The sequence below is a fragment of the Cricetulus griseus genome, chromosome 4 (assembly GCF_003668045.3).
Source record: "Cricetulus griseus strain 17A/GY chromosome 4, alternate assembly CriGri-PICRH-1.0, whole genome shotgun sequence".
Lineage (NCBI taxonomy): Eukaryota > Metazoa > Chordata > Mammalia > Rodentia > Cricetidae > Cricetulus > Cricetulus griseus.
In genome coordinates, this window is record NC_048597.1 from 166,508,109 (window position 1) to 166,533,443 (window position 25,335).

Here is a 25,335-nt window from a genome sequence, read left to right on the forward strand (position 1 = left end):
GCTTACACTTGAAACATGCATCACACATTAATTATAATGTGGGTTGCTTCTCCTCAACAGTTTTGGTTAAATTACTGGTGTGATGACTTTGGAGATACTAAAAAAACAGTAGTGCCACCTTCTTGGGAGTAATGGTTATTCTTTTTCTCTAAATTAGAAGTTTACAATTTGTTCCTAAAGGGAAAGAGAAGTTCTACTCTTATTTTAAAGAAACTAGTTCTTCAGAGGTCCTAAAAGCACTACTTTTCAGCTTGTCTGGCTGTTCTTGCTTAACAGTATCACTGTTTGTGTGGTTGACAGCTTATTGTGAAAGAATCTTTATATTATTTCTCTGTTGAGGTCCTTTTCTTCTTATGGATTTTATAGAATTAACCATCTTATTTTCCCAAGTATACATTGTGGCACTTTGTGAATTCGATGACAGCAGCAATTTAACCTAATTTATTTTTCTTTTCTTTTTCCAAGATTATATTTTTTATGTTATTTTAATTATGTATGTGTCTATATCCAGGTGTGCATTTGTGCTGATGAATACAGAATGCAGTGACCACAATGGCCAGGAAAGGCTGTCAGATTTCTGGAGTTGTAGTTAAAAGGCCATTGTAAACCACCTAACATGGGTGCTGGAAGCTGAACTCAGATCTTCTAGAACAGTACATACTCTTAACCATTGAGCCATTTCTTCAGCTCCCCTATTTTTCTTTTTATCTTTAAAAACTAAGATCAGGGGCCTAGAATTCGGTTGCAAGAGATTCAACAGTCTTCTGGCTTCTGCAGTCAGTAGGCATGAATGTGGTTCATAAATACATGCAGGGCAAAACATCCATACATGTAAAATAAAAATAAAATAATAATAATAAAAAAAACCCTAAGATTTGAATTTGTTTTAGTTACTTGGTAGTAATGAAGAATAACTTTTGGAGGAATTCAATTTTAAACCATATGTTAAATCTGACCAAAGTGAATTTACCTATCTATAATAATAATGTTACTATTAATATTTGAGCCAATACTAATAAGAAGAATTATGTATGAAGAATTTTGTATAGGGCATGTAATTTTAAGTTCACTGTATGGTGTCTCTCGTAAGTGTCTTAGTATTTCATAAATTTATAAGATGCCAACGTGGTTAGAACACCATTGTTTTATGTACTGTTATGAAGAAAAAGTGCTGCCAGCTATATAGGCATTCTGAGGAGTTTAAGATATTTTCTGATTTCAGAGCTGTTAATATAAAGATTTTTTTTTTTAACATGAAGATTGTTTTTTGGGAGCCTTCAGGGATTTGTTTTGTTTTTTAAACGGTGTTTTACTGTGTAGCTCTGACTATTGTAGAGATCCACCTGCCTCTGCCTCCCAGGAGCTGAAATTTAAGGTGTGTGCCCATAGCCAGCTCTTTTTTTTTTCTTTTTTCTTTTCTTTTCTCTTTTGAACCCTAACTAGCACAGACCACTCTTCCATTTACTGCTTATTCTAAAATACCAGTAAAACTGAAATTTGAGTTTGTTCCATACAATAAAAGACCTTATTATTAGTATTGGTTAGAAATCAATACTAATTTCATCATTGCTGATTTTGTGTTGTTTCTGCATATCCCTAAAAGCACCTCAGGCAAGTAGGAGTGGCTGGAAAGTTTGTTGAGTTTTTTGGAAGTGGAGTTTCACAATTATCTATCGTTGATCGAACTACTATAGCAAACATGTGTCCAGAATATGGTGCTATCCTCAGCTTTTTCCCTGTTGACAATGTGACACTACGACATTTAGAACATACAGGTAAGAGAACATAAAGTGAGTGTATTTCCACTGTAGCTGCTTGACAGTACTTTATAGCAAACTGTGTCATATACGCTAGTGATGCTGATGAAACAGTAACTCTCATATCTTAATAGATGTCTCTAAGAGTCCTCAAACCCTAGTCCCTTGTGATCCATTGACAACATGCATAAGGATTACATAAACCACTGATACTCATTTTACCTTTCCCCCACAAAGAACAGCCTTTCTACCTATATATAGTAGAGAAGCAACCAAATAAGAGTTTTTTTTAGCGAGAAGTAGTGTAGGGTTCCAGGTTCAAGATCTTTGTGTATTGTGATTGACTAGGGTGTTTGATAACTTTGATCACTATAGAAACCATCTTCAAAAATGATACAGTGAGTGAATCAAGCAGCAAATAGTCAGTAGTTTAAATTAAGCCCTTGAAAAGAGTGTTTTCTGTAAAATGTGAAACTTTTTAAATCAGGGTTTTATGGTAGAGCATTCACAAGAAAAACAGTACTTATTGAAAAGATGGTACTCCTGCTCTCTCTCAGCTGTGTTCCTTGTGAGCACTTATCCCTTAACTCTGTCTGTGTTAAGCTGTCTTTATTGGACCCTGGCTCTGTTTCACTTCATTACTCACATACTAATCTGAGCTAAGATACTAGTGTTTTTGGTGGTGGTGTTTTAACTGTGTAGCATACTAGCCGAAAATGTAGTGGTTTACAAAATAGTGGTAGGGCTGTTTGGCTCTGGTAGAGCACTTGTCTAATACTACAAGGTCCTGGCCAATCAAAAACAAACCTAACTAATTATTGCCTCATGGTTTGAGTGGGTCAAGGATTTCAGACAGGGCACAGCTGGAAGGACTTGTTGGCTTTTTTGTCTAGGGCCTCAACTGCCCAGTTCACAAGCTAGGGCTTGGAATCCTGAAGACTTTACTTAACTGAATGTCAGCTGTGGGCTCAGGGAGGGTTGTCAGCACATCCATTCATATATATCAGTGTGGTTTGCTTATGTGGTTTCCTCATGTAGTCTGTGTTACAATTTTTAAAAGTTGCCAGAGAGAAAAATGCCATGTGACAGAGTTCAAGCAGAGGGGGTTTTTATTAGGGAAGGGAGTCATAAAAAGAAGAAAGGGGAGTGAGGAGACCAGCCTCCAGGGACAGGAGCAGTGGGAGAGAGGAAGGGGGGGCAACAGAAACACGGTAGAGAGAGGGAGAGAAAGAAAGAGGAGGATGGGAAGTGGGCAGGGCCCCTTTAAAAGGGAACATAGTGAATAAGCACAGGTGGGCTCTTAGTGGCTGCAGCTAAGGGCTTATCCTGTCAGAACTCCAAGGGCAGTCCAGTACAAATGCCTAAATACTAACAGTCTGGACTCTGGTAAGTGGTAGCCTGTCAAGGGTAAGTAGAGCAAAAGACAAGCTTAAGTAAACATGTGACTGAGTGGCTCTTGTTCACCACTGTAGTTTCAAATCCCTATCTTCAGGGTCTCAGAATTCCTTACTACATTTTGTTTTGCTGTTCCTCTCTTTTAGGTTTTGACAAAACCAAACTTGAGTCAATGGAAAAATACCTTAAAGCTGTGAAATTGTTTCGAAATGATGAGAATTCTTCAGAACCTGAATATTCTCAGGTATATGCAAGTAACTCACCTAGGAGTAATAAGAAGGATGAGTGCTTGTGCATGACCACTTAGGTTTGAATTCTAGTTCTAAGTACTTACCAGCTAGCTAGTACCTGGGCATCCCTTAGAATCTTAGAATAATACAGATTTGTAGAGCAGTTCCATCTATCTAGTAAGTGCATAATGAGTGGCAGTTGCTAGTAAGAAATGCCACTTGTGGCTTTATGGGTGATGGTCTTAAATGTTAAAGGTTACAACTATTCTCTATTGGATATGTTTGGTGCCATAGGTAAAATTCACATTCAGGAAAACTAATTTTAATAAAATTATATTCTAGGACAATAAATCGAAGGTTTATAATAATTTGGAATTATGGTTTTGCCCTCCCCAGGGAGGGGGTCTTTTTCACTCAGCTTTGTTTTCTTGCTAGCTTATTCGTATCTCACATAATCTACTAATTTGAATACTTATGTATCTGCCTTTTCCCTAACTAGAACACAGTAAGTTCTGTGAAGGCGGGAGCTTGATTTTGATATATATTCCCAGTTTGTAGAACTGAGAGAGTGACAGAGACAGATGGGGCCTGGGCAGAATATGAGAATGTGCATGGGAGAGTTCATTTGTTTATAGTAGGGTCTCCCTCTGGACTGACCTGGAATTCACTAATTGCCCAGGCTATTCTAGAATTTGAGGCTGTCCTGCTCTCTCGGTCTCTTGAATGTTGGGATTACAGGTATAAGCCACCACAGCTGGCTTTTTTAGAGAACAGTCTTGAAAGCCAGAATAAAAGTCTTAGACATTGAATTTTCAAGATTTTTGAAAAAAAAAATCTTTTAACTCCTCTTACATTTTCTTTCCCCTTTGATTTTTTTGTTGAATCTAGTGCATTGTTCAATTTTTAAAAATGAATGGTAGAGTAAAATTGAATTGATTGCTTACTTAAAAAAAAAAAAAAAAACTACCAACACTGAGGAGGCAGAGGCAGGCAGATCTGTGTGAGTTCAAGGCCAGCCTGGTCTACAGAGTGAGTTCCAGTACATCCAGGACAGAGAAACCTTGTCTCTGAAAAAAAAAAAAAAAAAAAAACACCTTAGCCAAAGGCAAGATGTAGCTCAGTTGGTAGGGCTTATCATACATGAAGCTCGGGGTCTGTCTCCAGTATTTGGTCACCCACACCTACAAAGAGCTAGAAACAGGAGAATAAGAAGTTCAAGGCCATCCTCGGCTCTATGTTGTAAACTTAACAGCCAACACACAAAACCATACCTCAAACAAATAAAAAACCCTGGCTGTGCCAAGGATACTGGTTCACACTTGGAATCTTAGGACCCTGGAAGCTATAGCAGGGGCATTGTAAATTCAAAGCCAATTTGGGCTACATAGTTGAAGGCCATCCTGGACTACATAGGGTGCCCATGTTTAAAAATAAATTACAAAAAGCAAAATAAAATCTTCTACCATGTAAACTCTGACAGTAGTTAGAAATAAAGCTAAAAACTATCAAGTCATTGATTTTAAAGGAATTCTTGGGGCTGGAGAGATGACTTAGTGAATAAAAGCATTTGCTGCTCTCATAAGAGGACCCAGGTGGGTTCCCTGCAGCCGTCTCATAACTGTAACTCCAGTTCCAGGGGCTCTGACACCTCTACTGGCCTCTGCAGGTACCAGACACACATGTGGTTCACATACATACAATGCAGGAAAATAGTCATATATATATAAAATAAAACTAAATCTCTAAAAAATACTAAATTCCTTCAGTGTTTACTTAGGTGAAAGACTAGGATCAGTTGAATCTTTTAAATCAAACTAGCATCAGTCAGAATAAGTTTAGCTATTAAACAGTGATGAGTCTGTAATGAACAGGAAGTTTGAAATTTGCTCTACTTAACCACATAAAATGCCCAAAAGAAATGATAAATATTTGGAGGAAAAATAGCTAATTGGGAGCTGAGATTTTAACAAAAATAATAACTTTCAAACCAAGAAATAAAAGACTACTCATAGGAACCTACTCATCTAGAACTAGAAAGAGAAAGAAAACCTTTTTCTGCTGTGATCCTGCACACATTCTGTTGAATAGACATCACATGTGAGGTGACTGGGGTGAAATGTTAACTCACCATTAACTTTGTGATCTCAGAGTAAGGCATGGGTGTAATTAGAACTCAGAAGCAGTGTGTTGATGATTAGCAGAGCTTCTGCTTCATTATTGTGTAGGCATCTGTTGTGACTGTGGTTTTGGTTTTGTTGTTTTAGGACAGTCTTATGTAGCCAAGGCTGGTTCACTGTATAGTCGAAGATGACTTTGAATTTAGAATTGTCTTGCCTCTCTGCCTTTGGAGTGCTGGGATTACAGGCAGTGCACCATCAAGTCTGGTCTTGTGTGGTGCTCAGGCTGGAATCCAGGGCCTCATGCATGCCAGGCAAGCCCTCCAGCAGCTGAGCTGCATCCCCAACCCCTTTGACAGTATTTATATCTATAGGGAAAAAAATTGAGGAGCCATGATTTTTATAAGCTGTGTTAAGAAAAATGTAAATGTACTCGTTCTGCTTTAAAAAGTCATGTTTGCTTTTTTATCTCTACTTAGAAATTCTGACCTCCTCTCCCTCCACTTTGTTTTCCTAGGTGATACAGATTAATCTGAATTCAATAGTTGCATCTGTCAGTGGTCCAAAAAGGCCTCAGGATAGAGTTGCTATAACAGATATGAAAAGTGATTTTCAGGCTTGCTTAAATGAAAAGGTAAATTATTGTCTTTTATGCTGTGTGCTAAGTAGTAAAGAACCGTCAGGGTTTGGGATTGCTTCATAAATTGAGTGTACATTATGGCATGTGCCAACAGCCTCCTTTTTCTTCTGTCATTTGGTGAGCTTATTCCTCAGCTCCACTCTGAGGGTCAGAGTTTAGATTATATTTATTGAAAGTAATCAAAAGTTAATAAAGTGAGGTTTCTTAGTCACAGTGGTCTCCTTTCAATGTTAATCAGCTACATGTGGCCTGCTCTTGGATCTGACAGCACAGACTGAGCATCTATATCAGTGAAGGATGTTTGGGCAGCAGCATCACAGACTTCTTAACTTACCACTAGGAAGAAATCACTACACTGTGTAATTATTCTCATAAAATTGATCAAAACAACAAAAACTGAATAAATAACCTTGGCTTTGGAAGTTTCTAGTTTTTGTTTTGAGAGTATGGCTTTATTCTTGTCACTTGCTCTGTTTTATTAGGGAAAGTCAGAGTTGGCCTTGTCTCCCAAACCTTGTTTTATAGTTTCTTTTTATTTGCAAAATACTAAACTCATTCAGAAGAAAGGTCTCTGAGTTGCTGTATACCTGTCAGGCAACATCACTTCCTAACTCAGCAAATCTTGTTCATCTCTTCTGCATTCACAAACTTGAATTGTTTGGTGCAGATCTTTAGAATAGGAGGAGTTTCTACCATGTTTTGAGAATTCCTCTAAGCAGGAATAAATAAAGAACATCAGAGTTAGGTCTGACTCCTGGAGGTTGGCTGCAGTCACTATTTAATACATGAGTGTTGCTTCTGAACATCACTGGAATCATGCTTAAGATGAATTGGACTTCTGAATGGTGCAAATGCTTGTGTCACAGTAGAACTTGAACTGTTAAATGATGAGGTGTCAAGTATCCAAACTGTGTTTTCTGTCAGTCTTTACAAAGTCTGTAATATTTACATGCAAATTTATAGGTTGGATTTAAAGGTTTTCAAGTTGCAGCAGAAAAACAAAGTGATACTGTCTCTATTCATTATGATGGAAGTGAGTATAAACTGTCCCATGGATCCGTGGTCATTGCTGCAGTTATCAGTTGTACCAACAATTGCAATCCATCTGTCATGCTTGCTGCAGGTAGGTTGGTGTTTATGACCGTGTATTCTCTCATATAAATTGCAGTTTGCTTATCTGTTACATTCATTTCTTTTCCTTAGATGATATATATGTATTTCATATTGAGAGGCACTGAAATTTTTACTTAAGTTGTTAGTACCTTGAATTTTATCTATAGTTTTTTTATTATACAGAAGATAGCTTTTGAAAAATAACTGTCATTTACATATCTATTAATTTTAAATTGTATCTGCCTTCAGTAAATTTAGAAGTATTGCTAATCAACAGGTATTGTGTGGAATTTTTCCCACCAGCTTATGTAATACCACAGTATACTAGGTCCCACTTTCAGTTATGCAAGTGAGGGATCATGAACAAGAGTATACAATGTTTGTTTGTATACATGGTAACAATTCTTTTTCTTTTTTTTCCTTCTTTTTTTGGGGGGTGGGGTTGCATTTTTCAAGGCAGGATTTCTCTGTGGCTTTAGAGGCTGTCCTGGAACTAGCTCTTGTAGACCAGGCTGGTCTTGAACTCACAGAGATTTGCCTGCCTCTGTCTCCCAAGTTGCTGGTATTAAAAGTGTGTGCCACAACCGCCCAGCAACATTTCTTATTTTCAAGACAGGGTTTCTCTATAGCTTTGGAGTCTGTCCTGGAATTGTCTCTGTAGATCAGGCTGGCCTCAGACTCACAAATATCCACCTGCCTCTGCCCCCATAGTACTGGGATTTAAAGTGGGACACCAACACCCAGCTTGTGACAGTTCTTAATGTCGGTGAAACTACGTATAATCAATGTTTAATTGCTCTTTTTTTACTATGATTATGGCATTTGTGATTCAGTCAGTAGCTGTATGTGAATATTCTTTTTTTCTGTTTGTATGATGCCAAGATGTCAGTCTATCCCCTAATAATTTGCCTCGTGATGACTTCTTTACCTACTAAAATTTCAATTGGGCTTCAGTGAACTGAATAAGTAGATTAAAATTCACAGTAATGATAGAAAGTTTATGAGTTTGAGTGTTTTTCTATACACTGTAGTTTGTGATATTAAACACACCCTTTTCTTGCTTTTTATTCTAATGTGAAGGGGGGAAGTAACATTGTTATAGTCATTGTTTGTTGATTTTACAGGTCTTTTGGCTAAGAAGGCTGTTGAAACTGGTCTAAGAGTTAAACCTTACATAAGAACAAGTTTATCTCCCGGCAGTGGGATGGTTACACATTACCTCAGTTCAAGTGGAGTGTTACCCTATCTTAGCAAGCTAGGGTAAGTGACATTTACTATTGGTATTCAGCAGGTATTAAATGTTACTTGTTAAGAAACAAAGAAGATAAAGACAAAATAATATTGTTGTTAAAAGCGGATGGGCCCCTTGAGTAGGCACAGGGCACACCCAGACTCCAAGTTGTCAGCATGAAGGAGATTATTACCTGGAGGGGCAAGCCCTAGGGATGGCGGCTGCAAAGGCAGACAACAAGCAGTAGTAAGCATCTTTTTTGGTGGGGGGTTGTTTTTGGGGGGTTTTGGTTTTTTTGGGTTTTTTTGTTTGTTTGTTTGTTTTTGCAAGAGTGGGTTTTTAAGGAGAAAGGGGAGTCTGTGCCTGGTGTACATTGGTTAGGCATATTAGATAAATGATGGATTTTTTTGTTGGACTTTGGTGTTTAGGAACGAGTCAGTGGCTATATAAGGGAACAGATCTTGGGAGCTACCTTTAAGAATGTAATCTAATGGTTTTTAGCAAGGGAGAGAAGGAAAGGGAAAGGCAGAACCTGTTGGTGTCATGTTTGCCATGCTTGGGCCTACTAGAGCCCTTCACTTTTTATCTTGCCATTATCACAGTCTCATGCCTACCATTCATGCTCATTGGGAATATTTGGTGAGCAAGGCACTTGGAAATCAGGCACATGGTCTGTAGCTTCCGGACCAAGTCGCAGTGAGGAGCAAGCACCGTTAGAGTGGTGTGAAGAAGTACCTAACTCTCATGAGCCATGTGAAAAGAGTAAATACAAGTTGTATTGATTTAATTGAACAGATTGTCTCCAGGTGGTGGTGGCCCACGCCTTTAATCTTAGTAGAGACAGGGGAATCTCCGAGTTTGAGGCCAACTTGGTCTATTGTGGGTTAATTTGTCTGTGAACTTTAAGAGAAATTTAATATTTATGTTTCTTCCATAGTTAAAAGAAATTGACAGTCTAATTTTGGAACATAATATTCTTATGTAACTTATCGGTCCCTTTTAAAGCCTCATAAATTTTAGATTTTTATTTTGCAAATAAAGTAATTTGCAAAATGAAGTAATTTATTGGATTATGTTTGTAATCTTAATATTGGAATTACAATCAGATATTCTTTTTAGTTGTAATTGGTTGAGAGTTGAATAATTAACTCCTACTAGAGTACCTCCTTACCTTTTGGGGCCTTTGATGAACCTATTATAGTTTGGTCATCTTGATAGTTTAGAGTTTTAAATATGCCTTTCGAGTGGAAAAACAACATGGTTTTTATGGTTGTACTTATGGTTGTAGTTAGAACAGAAGTCTGGTGTTGTATGATGGGTACTTTTGACCTAGTACAGATGCTGTAGATATATGGGCTCTTCTAAGATTTGCATTCAGTACAAAGAACATACAACAGTGAGGATTAATTATTCAAAATGTTGTGAAATTTAATGTGTTGATGGTTAATTCTTGTGCTACAAATAGTTTTTGAGTAATCTTGTCTGTTCTTTACAAATACTATATGCTCTTCAGTCATGTTTCACTTTTTAAATGCAGATTTGAAATAGTTGGCTATGGATGTTCAACATGTGTGGGAAATACAGCACCTTTATCAGAAGCTGTTTTGAATGCAGTAAAGCAGGTAAAATGTGGATTAGCATATCTAAGGGCTTTTGTATTGTTTGTTATTTTTAATGAAGATACTTTAATGTCTGCTTAAGCACCAATGTTAAGAAAGAGGTGCTAGTTAAAAAAGAAAAAATAAGACACACTTAGAGCAGGGGTGGGAGCTTCTTTGAGAGTTACCCCAACTTGTTTTAACTATTTCTTGCTAGTATATTACAGAAAGTGTACATCATTGTGTGTGTTGATACTTATACTTGCAACTCTTGGGATGAGTAACTTGTGGACCTTAAAATGATACAAAGAATTACTTCTGCATTCTTAAAATAATTCTTTAGTAATGTAAGGAACCATTAAAGTTTATAGGATTTGTAGTTGTGTACTTAAAACTAAGTTTTTTGGTTGTCTGGCTCTCAGAACTATACAAGAGACAGATTTTATAATTGCATGAGTGTGTATAAGCTCTTGAATCAAGTATATTTGTTTTTCCCCTCAGGGTGATTTGGTTACCTGTGGAGTTTTATCTGGAAACAAAAATTTTGAAGGTCGACTTTGTGATTGTGTTCGTGCCAATTATCTTGCCTCTCCACCCTTAGTGGTGGCTTATGCCATAGCAGGCACAGTGAATATAGATTTCCAGACAGAGCCTTTAGGTGTGTTTTCCTACATATTATCTGTGTGTCTATATGTATACTGTGCATACTTCCTCCCAGAGTTGTTAAAACTAGACCCTTGATGTGAAAGAAAGCATGCAGCACTCATTACTTCCTTACACCACCATTCTTCTATTGTTAATGCGTATCTTGAAGTGAAGACCCTAAGCTGTACATGGCATCAGTTCTCGATACTTAACCTTGACATACACCCTTGTTAAATCAGCTACTGGATAGCTGTGACTTGTCTTTGGAAAACAGGAATACTTTGAGGTGTTGGTTTTGTGTTGATATTTTAATGTGTGTACTGAATACCACGTTAAAATCTTGAGCAGGTACTGACTCTACGGGCAAGGAAATTTACCTGAATGACATTTGGCCTAGTCGAGAAGAAGTTCATCAGATAGAAGAAGAACATGTTGTATTGTCCATGTTTAAAGCTCTAAAAGAGAAGGTAGAGGTAAGAGTCTTGTGGGGCTTTGTTTGTTTTTAGTTTTCTTCTTTATTTAGAAGTAAGGTCTCACTGACTCATACTAGCTGGGAACTCACTCCTTACAACCCACGCTAACCTGTGAACTCAGCAATCCTCAGCCTTCTCAGTGCTGGGATTATAGGCATGAGCCATGTGTCCTTGCTTTCTAAACACAATGAACATTTTAGATTTTGAATATACTTTTTTTATGGCTGGTTTTTTTTTTTTAACGTGTGTGTGTGTGTGTGTGTGTGTGTGTGTGTGTGTGTGTGTGTGTGTGTGTGTGTGTGTGTGTAAAACCATTAACAATGGTAGTGGCACAGACCTTTAATCCCAACACTCAGGAGACAAAGGCAGAGGAGCTCTGAGTTCCTGGCCAGCCTGGGCTGCACAGTGAGACTCTGTTTTGGGTTGGGGGGGCTGTTTTTTATGACATTTTCATGTTTGTATCATTACTTTACTCATTTATCACTCTTGCCTTGTCCCCACCATCTCCTGATGGTCTCCTTCCTCCTCCCAAATAGTACCTCTTCTACATTCATGTGGATGTGTGTTCATGCAGACATTTTAAAATCTTTGAATGTGAATGGTGATTACTTGTTCCTGTGTATGAATTGGGCCTGTACCTGCCGTGGCCTGTGGAGGTTAGAGAACAGCCTTGGGTGTTAAATCCTCACCCTCTACCATGTTGGAGAAAAGCTCTTGGTTTGCCACTGCCTCTGCCATCCTAACTTACCCACAAGCTAAGGATTCTCCTGTTTTCACCTCCCATTTTATCCATAAGACTGATGGGATTGCTGCCTGTGTCCTGCTTTACATGGTTTTTAGGGATCCAAACTCAGAAACAGTGTCAAGTGATTTGCCTACCAATCTATTCTTACCTCTGCCTTCTCTTTTAGAGCTTTAAACATGGACAATATAACATGTTTTTCTATCTGATGAACCCCTCAACTAGGCTGAATATCATACATTTGGCATATATATATTTTGTTTTCAAATCTAGATTCCACACAAGAGAAAAAAATATACAGTATTTTTATTTTCAAATCTGGCTTATTTTTCTTAACATAATGGTCTCTAATTCTACTTTCTTAACATGTTAATCAATCTCTCTCTCTCTCTCACACACACACACACACACAAATCTTATGTTCCACATATGTGATTTTTATGTTTACTCTCATCTTACCAACTCTTATTCACCTGTTCACGTAGTCCTCTTCCTACTACTTATTTGAGTCTAAATTCTCCGTGTAGGAGAGGACTTCTGATAGTTACGTTTCTGAGCCTGGCTTATTTCACTTAAAATGATGATCACTAGTCCATCCATTTCCCCCATAATTAACAATTTTTTAAATGCCTGAATAAAAACACCACTGTTATGTGAAAGATATTTTCTTCTTCATCTGTTGATGGTCATCCAGGCTGGTTCTGTAAACAGGCTACTGTTGTTTCAGTAAGCATAGATGTGCAAATATCTCTAGTGGATTTGTAGTTTGGAGTGCTGTTTTATGTCTGGAAATGCTAACTATGAAGAGAAAGACCTAAAATATTCTAATTGATTTTGAGTTACTGAAGTGTTTGTCATTCCCATCAAATGGTTCAAAAATCAAAGTAAGTAAGAACAAATATTGGACACTTAAATGTCACTAAAATCCTGGCCATTGGTTTACCTCTATAGGACAGAGTGCAATGTCTTTTTGACTTTTTTTTTTTTTTTTTTTTTTGAGACTTGCGTTTGTCCACAGATGAGCAAATACATTTATATAGACTTTTATGTTCAAAATAGCATATAAACTTGAAAATTGAGAAAATGCCTTACTGTGTGGCAGCTACTCTTCTAGGTATTAGATATATCATTGAACAAAGAAAAGAATTCTGCAGAGAGGCAGTGAACTGTAGAAAAAATAACTAGGAGCCATCTATGTAGAGTCCTGTAATCCTAGCACTCAGGAAGCTGAGGCAGGAGGATAACCACAAGTTCTAGGCTGGCTTGGCCTACATCATGAGTTACTTCGAGGTCAACCTGGGCTACACTGTGAGACTGTCTCAAAAAGAAAAGTGGGTATACTGATACCTACAGTTTTATTTGTTTGTTTTGTTTTGTTGAGACAGGGTTTCTTTGTGTAGCCTTAGGTGTCCTAGAACTAAGTAGACCAGGCTGGCCTTGAACTCATAGTGATCTGCCTGCCTCTGCCTCCTAAGTACACCTCTACACCTCTAATTACAATATTGGATCAGGGACAGGTGGTCACTGTTAGTTTGAGGCCATCCTGCTCTATATAGGGAATTAGTTACAGGTCAGCCAAGACTACATAGCAAAACCCTGTGTCCAAAAAAAGAAAAGAATTATGTAAATTGCATATTATGTTAAATGTATACAGAGAAAAGGAAATTAGGATAAGACAAGTTAGTTGTACAAATTTGGGTGAGCATGTTGGGAAGGAATTTTGTTTTTGAAGACAGTCTCTTTCTGTACACCGGACCAGCATTAAATTCAGTAACCCACCATAACTTCTGAGTGCTGGAATACACTGTCTCCTGCTCTCATTGCTTTTTTTTATACAAGAAGGTTGAAAAGATGATATTTATTTAGTTTTACTTATTTATATGTATGACTATTTGCCTGTGTATATGTCTGTGTACCATGTATATGCCGGGTGCTTGCAAAGGTCAGAAGATGGAGCTCAGAACTCCTGGAGCTTAAATTTACAGATGGTTGTGAGTTGCCATGTGGGTGCTTGGAATTGAACCTGAGTCCTCTGGAAGAGTAGCCAGTGCCCTTAACCTCTGAGTTGTCTCTCCAGCCCACTCAACCTACTATTTTGAAAGAGAGAGTTGGATAAGGAAGATAGAACCAGAAAGTTTAAGTCTAATAGTCAAAGCTGTTGGTTGAATGGACCATTGAGGTAACAGTGGAGATTGATGAGAAATGGGGCTTAAAGAAAAAATACTGTTAAAAGACAAGACTAACAGGTGGTGATGTGGGACAAATATGTTGAAAAATAAACATGTTTCTTTGTGATATTTCTAAAGATTGATGACATACTTTACATACTAAATTTTTGCAGTGTGTATGTACATACACATACATGTCTTTATGAGTTCTTAAATTTGGGTATGGATGACTCTATGAAATCTATATTTGTTTACATTGAAACTTAACTCTCAAAATTGCTCCTGAAAATTTGGTGAGTTGAAAGTTTTGAAGGAAGTCTGTCTATTCTATCCAAAAATGTCATGTTTTTTCAAGTGGGTAAGACTTCTTTTCCTCTCAGTCTTATCTAAGTATTTATTATTATGGATATTTGTAAAGTCTCTTTTTCTGACTTTATTTTGGTCTATTCATCCGAACTTCATTTGCAGTTGGGAAATAAACGATGGAATTCCTTAGAAGCACCAGAGTCAGTGCTGTTTCCGTGGGATGTGAAATCTACTTACATCAGATGCCCTTCATTTTTTGATAAGCTTGTAAGTACTAGATACTGCTCAATCTTTTAAAGATTGTTACAGTTTAGAAGAAGAGTTCAGTGTTTTGATTTTTTTTTTTCTTTTTAGACCAAAGAGCCAGCTGTACTCCAGCCTATTGAAAATGCCCATGTCTTATTGTATTTGGGAGACTCTGTCACTACAGATCATATATCACCTGCTGGAAGTATTGCTAGGAGTAGTGCTGCCGCTAAGTATTTGACAAACAGAGGGTATGTATGAGTCCACGTTCCAGGGTGTTGCTTTACCTTCTTCCTCAGTTATTAAAAGGCTTTTCTTTTGGTCATATTCCTATAAATACATACTATCTTAGAGATCTCATTGTTAGCACATTTGTCTTCAGCAAGAACTGAGTGGCACCTGTTGACCCTCTTTCTTTATAATGTTAGACATTGAAGTCACTATTTTTAACTGAGCCCTGACTCAAACAAACAAAGCCTTTATAGTCTAAAGAAGTAACTGATTAGAAGCAATAATCATGCTTAGTTTGAAACATAAATGGAGCCTGGCCATTTGGTTCTAAACAGCTTCCCATCATTAAAGTGTAACAAATATGTGCTTCGTGGGGCTGTAAAATTTGTATCAGTGAGACTAGGATTGATGTCTATCAATATCAAAGAAGACTGACAGGATCAAATTTGAATAGTCTATATAGGAGAGTTTGTGTGTGGGTGCGCATATGTGTGCAAGTGCTTATGCATACACCACTTGTGTGCTGCCAGTGGAGTCAGGAAGAAGATACTTTGAATCCCTTGGAGCTGGAGTTAGTTGCAAGCTGCAGCTGTGAGCTGCCTGACATGAGCTCTGGAAACTGAGCTCAGGTCCTCTGTAAGAACAGTAAGCAATTTTAATTACTGAGCCAAAGAGATACAAATTTAAGACTGGAAAGGTATTATTTCATTTCTGTATGAGTAATAATGTGGAGTTGCTCTCACTAACAACTGTTTCGGTGTTGGATAGAAAGTTTATTTGCTGTGTTGATTGGCTTTTGAACATTATTTGTTGCTTGAGCAATTCAAATGTTTTTCATTGAAATACTTTATAAAAATTGGAGCTATGAAGCTTGATTTGAGAGAATCATACTATAGCTTTTATTACAAAGTTTTTTCTCATACTTTTTACTGCATTTAATGTAATTTAATATTTATGTGTGTAAACATGCAAGTCAGTTCTCTTCCATTTACCTTGGGAATCCATACTCTCATCAGGATTGGCAGCAAGTGCCTTTACCTGCTAGGCCATCTTGCTGGCCTATTCTAATTTTTTTTTTTTTTTTTTTTTGGCTGTGATCTCCATCCTGGTCATGATGATGTTGTATTTTCCACAGAGAAAATCAGTTATCACTTCTTTTAAATATATATTGTCTTATTTCTTTTAATCTAGTAGTTCTTATCACTTTAGAATTTTCTGAAAATATGACACCCAGGATCTACTACACCAGCTCTTCTCAACCTGTGGGTCAAGACAACTTTGGTGGTCGCACAACCCTTTCATGGGGGTCACCTAAGAATCTCAGAAAACACAGATAATTACATTATGATTCATAACAGTAGCAAAATTAGTTTCAAGTAGCAACAAAATAATTTTATGGTTGGGGTCACCACAACATGAAGAGCAGTATTAAAGTGTTGTAGCATTAGGAAGGTTGAGGACCACTGGTCTACACCATTTTATCCTGAAGTAAAAAGTTTTTTTATGGTGGGCAGTGGTGGCACACATCTTTAAACCCAACACTTGGGAGGCAGAGGTAGGCAGATCTCTGAGTTTGAGGCCAACCTGGTTTACAGAGTAAGTTCCAGGATAACCAGGGATACACAGTAAAACTCCACCTCAAAAATCAAAATAAAGTTTGTTTGTTTTTTGAGTGTACAAGTTCAGAGTATTGATGCTTTTGTATAAAAGGTCAATTCAGAGGTTGAAAAAAAATCAGTTGTTGATTACTAAGATATTTTTGCCTCTAAAACTGCTGGATGTGGTGGCTGCTTTCTGGGCTGGAGTATTGTAAGTTTGAGACCAGCCTGGGCTACATACCTAAGACCTTGCCTTTAAAAAAAAAAAGTGAGATCTGAGATTTGCTTCAGATTTATGGGGGCAATTATGTAGGAAACTGTGTGAGTTTATAGATTGGTGATAAACTCTTGAGATCTTTTAAAGTTTGGGGAGGTGGACAACAGCCTTTACCAGGTTTTTACAACTCAGTAATAATGTTATTTTCTATCTGGCATGAAATCTGTCTTTCATAACTTCTTTGTAGCCTTACTCCTCGAGAATTCAACTCTTATGGAGCCCGAAGAGGTAATGATGCTGTGATGACAAGAGGCACGTTTGCAAACATCAAGCTTTTTAATAAGTTTATTGGGAAACCAGCTCCCAAAACAATTCATTTTCCATCAGGACAGACGGTAAGGGGTGTACACAAAGTACCTTGCCATTGCTCACTGGATCAGCTTCTATATTAAATATTTTTCTGTTTAATCTACAGCTTGACGTATATGAAGCTGCAGAACTGTACCAGAAAGAAGGTATCCCACTGATAATTTTAGCAGGGAAAAAATATGGTTCAGGAAATTCCAGAGACTGGGCTGCCAAAGGACCCTATTTGCTGGTACTGATTCTTAAATTTTACATTCTTAAAGAATTTTTAATACATCTTTTCTCAGTAACATCTTTTCAAAGTTTATTTGGTTTATTTGAATTTTTTATATGCTTATTTGGATCTTACATTTGTTTTGGGTTTTTTTTTTTCAATGATCTTAGATATATTTCTACTTTTATTTTGCTACTCTGAATTTGATTAAATCTCAAATCTTTTTTTTAATGTAAGGAAATCTGTATGGGAGCAGTAAAGAGCAAAGAGAGGTTTATCTTAAGCTATCTGTCATGTGTAATACCACCCTTTCACTTCATTTCTGTGAAGAGACTCAGGTAGCCAAATATCATCCCCCTTGACCAAGTAAGAAACCTGTCTATATTCTCTGTGATGTTATTCAGTTTCAAGGACAGTGATGTATACAGGAGTCACAGGTTAGCACCTTCTCTTGTTTTCAATGGTATTACCTTGTCATCTGTCATCCTTATCTGTGTCTCAGGGCTACGTAGAGACTCTGTCTCAAACAAAATAAAAAGTTATATATAAGTACAAGGTAAATATACAATACTTGAACAAGTATACAGCACATTTGTGCAATTTGAATTTTGGAGGAACAAACAGGGTAAAGAATGCATGATTAAGGAGGGAAGTGTCCTAAAAGGCTTCTGAGTCAGTGTATTTTTTAAAGTGGAGAAAAAGAAGTCATGACCCACAGGTGGAGAAGCACAGCTCTAGCTCAATTTCTGTAAATACTTGCTCAAGTGGGGCTAGAGCTAGATTAGAAGTCTTAATGCAGTCCAGTGTTCCTAGGACCTCACACTTCTGTATCTCAAAACTCCTGGGTTCTATTTGCAGATTGACTCAGACCTTAATGCTGATAGCATTGTCTTAATTCTAGCTTGTCAGTCTGTAGATACCTTATACAACTCTAATTTCAGTAATGGTATAGTACATCAAAGCCCAAAGTAGTTATTTTTCCCTTTAAAATACTTAGGCAGATATGATGATATATCCTGCAAACTCAGCACCCCAGAGGCAGAATTGTCATGAGTTTGAATCCAATTTAGGCTACAAACCAAGATCTTCTCTAAACTAATGGTGGTGGTGGTGGTGGTGGTGGTGGTGGTGGTGGTGGTGGTGGTGGTGGTGGTGGTGGTGGTGGTGGTGATAAAAATAAAAGTGATGAAACGCATGTCCGTTACAGGGTGTAAAGGCTGTTTTGGCTGAAAGTTATGAAAAAATCCACAAAGATCATTTGATTGGAATTGGCATAGCTCCACTTGAGTTTCTCCCAGGAGAAAATGCAGACTCCTTGGGACTCTCTGGTAGAGAAGTATTTTCTTTATCATTTCCTGAAGAACTCTCTCCTGGAATTACATTAAATATGAAGGTATCTGAAAATTTCCAAATACATAATTGTGTACTCTGTACTCAGATAGGTGTAAGTTGAGTAAGAATTGTTTCTAATTGCATGCTAATGTCAGTGCATGTAAGCTGTAGCTTTTTGCTGTTAATCTCTGTTATTAATAGAGCTCATGTTGTCTGAGGAAAAGTAGAAGGAACTGGTTGCTTAGCCTAGAAAAAGATGCCTGGTAGAGGATTGAGGTTCAGTTGCTTCTGCCAGGTTTTCAGCTCTTTCTCTTTTGATCTAACTTTGACCCAGGCAATAATCCATTCCAGAGAGAAGCTAAAGTTCGGCATTCAGGGTTAGACTAAGCCTTTATAACTAAGGAAAGAAAGAAAAGGACAGAGACATTATATGTAATGGACACTTACTGTATAGTAAGAGTAAATAGTGAGTGATAACTTTCATAAAGGAAGCAAAACTAAGTCATGCTATAGAATTGCAAAGTCTGATACTTGTCCTTTAGAATTAGAGATCAAAATACCTGTTTTTCTATTTAGCTAATTGTTTTTAAATAATGGAAGGGTTTTGGGCAATCAAAATGTAGGAATTTAGACCAGGAAAATGAGGCAACAAATCGGGGAGTTAGTGGATGTGAATACAAATGATCTTATTCGAAGCTCTGACACTCACATATCTTTTTGTTTGTTTAAAAGACAAGTACTGGAAAAGAATTCAGCGTGATTGCATCATTTGAGAATGATGTGGAGATAACTTTGTACAAACATGGAGGCTTATTAAACTTTGTGGCTCGAAAATTCTCATAGTATCTACTTGCCATGGTATCTTTTGTGACTGGTAACTGCAAAGCCTTTTGTGCTGGATCCAGGAACCTTTGCCATGGAGCTGCAGATAATTCCAGTACACTTGTTTATGTCATCCATGGATGTAAATGATTATGAATCAATGTAGTGACTGAAATGAAATCTTGATTTTAAATAATATACGAATGGTGCTATTAACATTGCTAAAAATCAACGTGTGAAGTGTGTCGTGGAAGAGGCCTGTAAGTATGGGGGTTATATTTTATCAGAACATTTTGTAAATAAAGACAGAATTTGAACTTGTGTTGAAGATTCATATGAGTAGCCTTTCTGAAGCAGTTTGTTTTGTTTTGCCCTATAAAATTGGACTACTGTTTGTTGGTTTAAGAATAGCAAGTTGAAATACAAGAATCCAGATTAGTCCCTAAAATATTGGGAATGGCTACCTAATTTATAAAGAAATTTTTAAGTGTATTCTTTCCAGGATTGATTGGGACACAGTTAGCATTCCCAATTTGTAATGTAAGTCAAATTTACCCTTAGTCTCAGTATATCTTGAGTAATAGAACCTGCCCCAGATCACAGTCCCTCTGACCAATCCAGCCAAAGTTTACACCATGTCTGAGGATAAATAACTGCAAAATATAGATGATTGTATGGTATCATGTATTAGTAAAAAAATATCTCCTATGGTACAGCCCTGTAATTTTTCAGTAATTTGCCACTGTGACTCTCTGACAAGCCTTGAATACTGGTATATTAATTTAGACTAGATTTTGCTTATTTTACATGATACTATAACTTCTGTAACCTCAATTAGGTATTATCAACTGACATTCCACACTCCTTTTCTAAATGCTGAAAACAACTTCAATCAACTCTAGATTTCCCCTAGACTAATAAATAAATTATCTACCCAAAATTATATGGATATGCACCCCTAAGTATTTTTTAATGCTATTTTTTACAGTCCTTTAAGTTGACTTACTGCTATTTGAGTCTTTATTTGGGATACATCAGTCTTTATTTGGGATCTGTTCATTTCATTATAACTTGTTAATTTTTAATCAAAACTGACCATAAGGATAAGACTCTTGGTGATCATTGCTGTCTGCATGTCATGTGTTCCCAGTTGCATTTATATCTGTTATACCATATGCTTTGTGTTTTAAAACATTTTTTTAAAGGGTTGGAAATTTGTTTTAGAAGTCCCTATAACATTTTAATGAAGAAATTAAACTTGGCAGCAAGATGTTAAATGTAATGATTTTTAAAAATGTTTTCTTCATCTGATCTGTTTTTGTGCATAGCACAAAACAAAAGTACTTGTTTTATGCTAAAATTCAGCAACTACCAAACCAGTGGGTGAAGAGCACTGAGAACTTTGCACATAATCAGTCATACAGTCTGTTGAGAATATTTTTCAAATATGTACTTAGTTGAACTAGAGTTTGACAAAACAAAGTCTCTGTACTAAGTGGTTTTTTTTTTTTTTTTTCCTACTTTGAAATCATATTGTGTTCTGGTAGAAGCCATGTGTCTGTCTATGCATATGTATTAATCTGCATGGAAACCTGAGTTGGGAATGGAGAAGTTACAAATTGAGTATTAAAATACTGGTACATGCTTTGAAAAAATGGTAATTCAGGATGTATTTGTGGGGGAAATGACTTATTTTGAAAGCATACTCTGTCGATAGTCTGAGCTAAAGATGTGGACATAAACATATGAGAGATGATAAACCCAGCTATGAATCAAACACTTACATTTCTAGTCCACCTAGTCCAGTCATGGTATAAAAATTGTATTTCGGGAACAAAATCTTAATCTTATTCTCTTGCTTAGAAACAGTGAACTAAAATCTCAATAAGCACGATTTTAAATGAGGGAGGAAAATTAAACGCATGTCTCAATGCGTATGTATATTTTGTAATTCTGCCTCCAGCCAAATGTTACAAAAATATGCCTGTTTTCAATGTGTTATTTCCTTCATTGACTATTTTTAGTACTTTTGTGTTATTTTCTAAACATTACCAATATTTGGGAAAGGAAGTGAACACAAAAAAGCAAATCAGTATTGTGAATGTAGCGCAGTTACCAACAGCAGCATTTTAGTCTCAAGCATTGTGTTCCATGCTGTTGTGTGCCTTAGTTGTGTTGCTCATACAAATGAGCAACGGGTATCTCTTTCTCTGTGTTAGCACTTGGATGAGAGGCATCTCTTCACCTGACTGTTTGGATTTTCACTGGTATTAAACTAAAAGCTGTAAAGTGAAGAGCTCAGGCAGAGTCAAGTTATTTGCATATGTGATAACAATATAATGTGCATTCCTCTTCTCAGTGGTGACAGGATGAGAAAATTTGACAGTTTTCAGGGGTTGAAAAACCACCTTCCTTTTTGCCTTTGAGTCTAGGGAGAAGATACTAAGATACTGGATAATGATACTATAATTGATTTGAGGGGAAAAACAGGGAAAGGAAGTAGACTTTGACTGTTTCAATGGAATTTTTTCCCCTTCAAGGGGGACTGTGACTGTGCTGATGTGGTCTTTTTGTTTTGTTTATCAATTTTATGCATAATATGTGGCTATAAAACCATATATATCTCTTAAGTAACTACAAATCATTGTTATTTAAAGCCAACAAAATAGCATAAGTTTTAAGTTCAATAATGTTAAGTATTGTATAGAAATATATTGAAGGTAAAGTTCAGTTAATGAAATTGTGTATATGTTATTGATGCTGTAAATTATTTTTAATAAAGAAAATTGTATTATCACACTTGACTCATGTTGTAGTAACTTAGAGTAAAACATCATGACTTTGGAAATGAAAAGCTATCCAGAAATTAGAACATGCTTAATAAGAATATAATGTTCAGACTTTGTTCATTCCCAACATAACATCCAGCATGTGAAACAGTTAATCTTGCCTCTGTATCTCTATGCTAAGACTTAAGAGAATGACAGTAAATGAATTTAATTCAAGGAGTGTTCCAACAAGTAGTCAAGTTATGGAGTCAGGTTATTAGTTATTAGTGAAAAGACTAATCTGACCTAAACAGGGACCTATTATCCATACACAGTCAGGCAACTTAACACTCAAGTGATGGAGACTGAAGTTTAGGTGTTTAAAAACTATGTTTTTCACCAAGCTTGGTGTTGCATACCTGTAATTTCAGTACTTAGGAAGCTGATGCAGGAGGATTGATTGATTTAGTTGAAGGCCAGCCTGGGCTAAAGCTAAGGCTACTTACTGTGGCAAACACCTTGTTTCAAAGACAAAGTTTTTTAAGCTGAAGTCTCCTGTTTATAGCTGATATTCACTGATTCTCTTTCTCCCTAATCTGTCTGTTCCTCATTTGTATAACTAATTTTAATACATATCCTGTATAAATTGCACCTACTAGAAATGGCATCGCATATCACCTTCATACCATAGGTCCTTGTTATGGTAATAACATTTAGGACAGAATTGGAGAGCTGATTGATAAGCTCTCTGAATTGTGTATTACAGGAGGTAATGGCCTTGATGTAGCACAGTGGTGTTGTATCTTCTGGAATCTTCACACTGTAGATCCTGTTAATGGTGTCACTCACCCTGCTACAATTTTATCAATATTTTTGCAAAACGAGTCATGTACAGGAACTAGGACCACAGCGCTAAAGCAAGGTTTTGAAAAATGGTCAGCTTCCCACTGATTGGGAAAGATCATCCTGGGGTTAGGGTTTAGGGCAGTTGTAGGTCACATGCCTAGCAGGATCAAGGCCTTGTATTCAAACCCCCTGTGTTGCCTCCCCCAAAAGCCCCTATTCCCACTGTTAGTAGCAACCTAAGTGATTAATTAAAACGGCATTCAGGGCTGGAGAGATGTGTAGCATGATTAATAAAAACCCAGAGAAAGATATTGGGGTTCAAACTGAAGATCAGAAAAACGAAGCAGCCAACCACTGTAGAGTTCTTAACCACTACCAAGGCTCAGACCAAAGAGGGATGATCCCACAGACTGCAGACTGCAGACTGCAGATTGCAGTGCTCCCCACCAAATCTCAGACTCTCTAGTGTTGGGATTAAAGCCGTGTCATCCCAAGTACTGAGATCAAAGGTGTGAGCTGTTTCTTTTTTTTTAGACTGATTAATCTCATGTATCCCAGAAAGGGTGGCCTTGAACTCACAGAGATCAATCTGCCTCTGTCTCCCAAGTGCTGGGATTAAAGGTGTTCCATCCACTGCCTGTCTTCAGGCTAACTGGTGGTTCTGGGTGTGTGTTTGTGTCTGTGTCTGTGTGGCTTAGCTCTGCACTCTGATCTTCAGGCAAGCTTTATTAGATTACAAACAAAATTACACTACATTGATGGCTCAGAGATTAAAAGCATTGACAGTTCTTCAGAGGTCCTAAGTTCAGTTCCCAACAACCACAAGGTAGCTCACGCCATCTATAATAAGATCTGATGCTCTCTTCTGGTGTGTAGGCAGAACACTATATATAATAAATAATCTTGATATCCAAAGGCTAAAATGGTCACAATTTCAGATTCGAGGATAGTATTACAAAAGCAAATACCAACATAAGCACATCCTGATAGTTTGAGTATCCAGACTTCATGGAAACAACAGCCTTGGAGCACTTATCACTTGATACCAGTTGTGCTTCCTAATTACCAACCACTGCTAGTCTTGCTGTTTTGAGGAGAGTTGTTTGGATAAATTTTACAATCTAGACTGCACACTGGTGTTCAGGATATGTTTGGGCCACATATAACATTTCAGTCAATGACAGACCACATGTAACCAGTTCATAAAATGGCACCCAGTAGCCGTTTGAGTTTGTTTGATTACATTGACATTTGCACAATGAGGTCACCTAAGGATGCATTTCTCATAACATGTCCCATCAGTAGCATATTAGTACCTGAAAAATGAATCATCTGTTGCAAAAGCAGATGTATATGTATTCACTGTGTTGGCACTAAACTTTGCCTATTATGTAAAGGAAATACAAAACTGTAAGATTGCACCAGTGAGATGGCTCAGTGGGTAAAAGGTGCTTGTTGGAAAAGCCTAGTCACACAAGTTCTATCTCCAGAGCCATGCAAAGGTGAAGGAAAGAACTGACTCCACAAGATGCCTATGACCACCTAGTCCTAGAACATGCTTTGTAGACCAGGCTCTTCTCAAACTCAAAGAGATCCACCCCCCCACCCACCCACCCCCCCCCCGTCTTCCTAATGCTGGGATTAAAGTGTGTGCCATCATGCTCAGCTTTAATATATTTTTTAAACTACAAGATTATGTTTTCTAGAACACATTCTCTGTTGAACCCAAAGCGTTATACATGCGAAATACTGAGCTGTGACATTGAGTCAAACAATACAAAATCGTGTAATTCTACAAATTGTTTCTGTTTCACATTGGAGGTGTTTGTGTGTTATCACACACACACATGTATATTAAAATGTCCAGTGTTGAGGGAAAAATGGTTTGGCAGCATACATTAGGAATCTTAGAAGACTGAATAGTTCATCCTAAAGACACTTTGAAGTACACAAAAGTTGGGCAAGGTGGTGCATACCTATCAGAACTTGGAGGTGGCAACAGGAATCCAGCCTGGGCTACATGAGATTGTCTCAACCAAAATCTTAAGATGTACAAAAAGTGTATGTAATAAGATACCCTTAAAATGGGAAAATATCTACTTAAAGTGAAAATGGCAAGTTGCAGAAAGCATTTTTTTCCCCTGGTTTTTCTCCTCTACAACAGGGTTTCCTTATGTAGTCCAGGCTAGCTGCCCTCAGAATCCTGCCTCAAGCTCTCAGGTGCCATTACACACCCATCACTATACCAGGCTATGCTTTTCTGAAGAATATCCCAGGAGA

At 37.2% G+C, this 25,335-nt stretch overlaps 1 protein-coding gene across 2 annotated transcripts in view; it reads left to right on the top strand.

Moving 5' to 3' along the window:
* Positions 1-21,629, top strand: part of Ireb2 (iron responsive element binding protein 2) — a 48,256-nt gene extending 26,627 nt beyond the window's left edge. Inside the window, exons 9-22 of one of the 2 annotated variants that reach the window (XM_027415053.2) lie at positions 1,604-1,775; positions 3,299-3,396; positions 6,017-6,133; positions 7,103-7,262; positions 8,377-8,512; positions 10,021-10,105; positions 10,583-10,739; positions 11,075-11,199; positions 14,578-14,682; positions 14,770-14,912; positions 16,955-17,102; positions 17,183-17,305; positions 18,495-18,680; positions 19,352-21,629. In XM_027415053.2, coding sequence (XP_027270854.1) covers positions 1,604-1,775; positions 3,299-3,396; positions 6,017-6,133; positions 7,103-7,262; positions 8,377-8,512; positions 10,021-10,105; positions 10,583-10,739; positions 11,075-11,199; positions 14,578-14,682; positions 14,770-14,912; positions 16,955-17,102; positions 17,183-17,305; positions 18,495-18,680; positions 19,352-19,462 — 1,866 coding nt within the window. In that variant the 3' untranslated portion in view covers positions 19,463-21,629. Of the gene's footprint in view, positions 1-1,603; positions 1,776-3,298; positions 3,397-6,016; positions 6,134-7,102; positions 7,263-8,376; positions 8,513-10,020; positions 10,106-10,582; positions 10,740-11,074; positions 11,200-14,577; positions 14,683-14,769; positions 14,913-16,954; positions 17,103-17,182; positions 17,306-18,494; positions 18,681-19,351 lie in introns of those variants that run through there. The other variant, XM_035443710.1, reaches the window with a different exon arrangement.
* Positions 21,630-25,335: the final 3,706 nt, after the last annotated feature.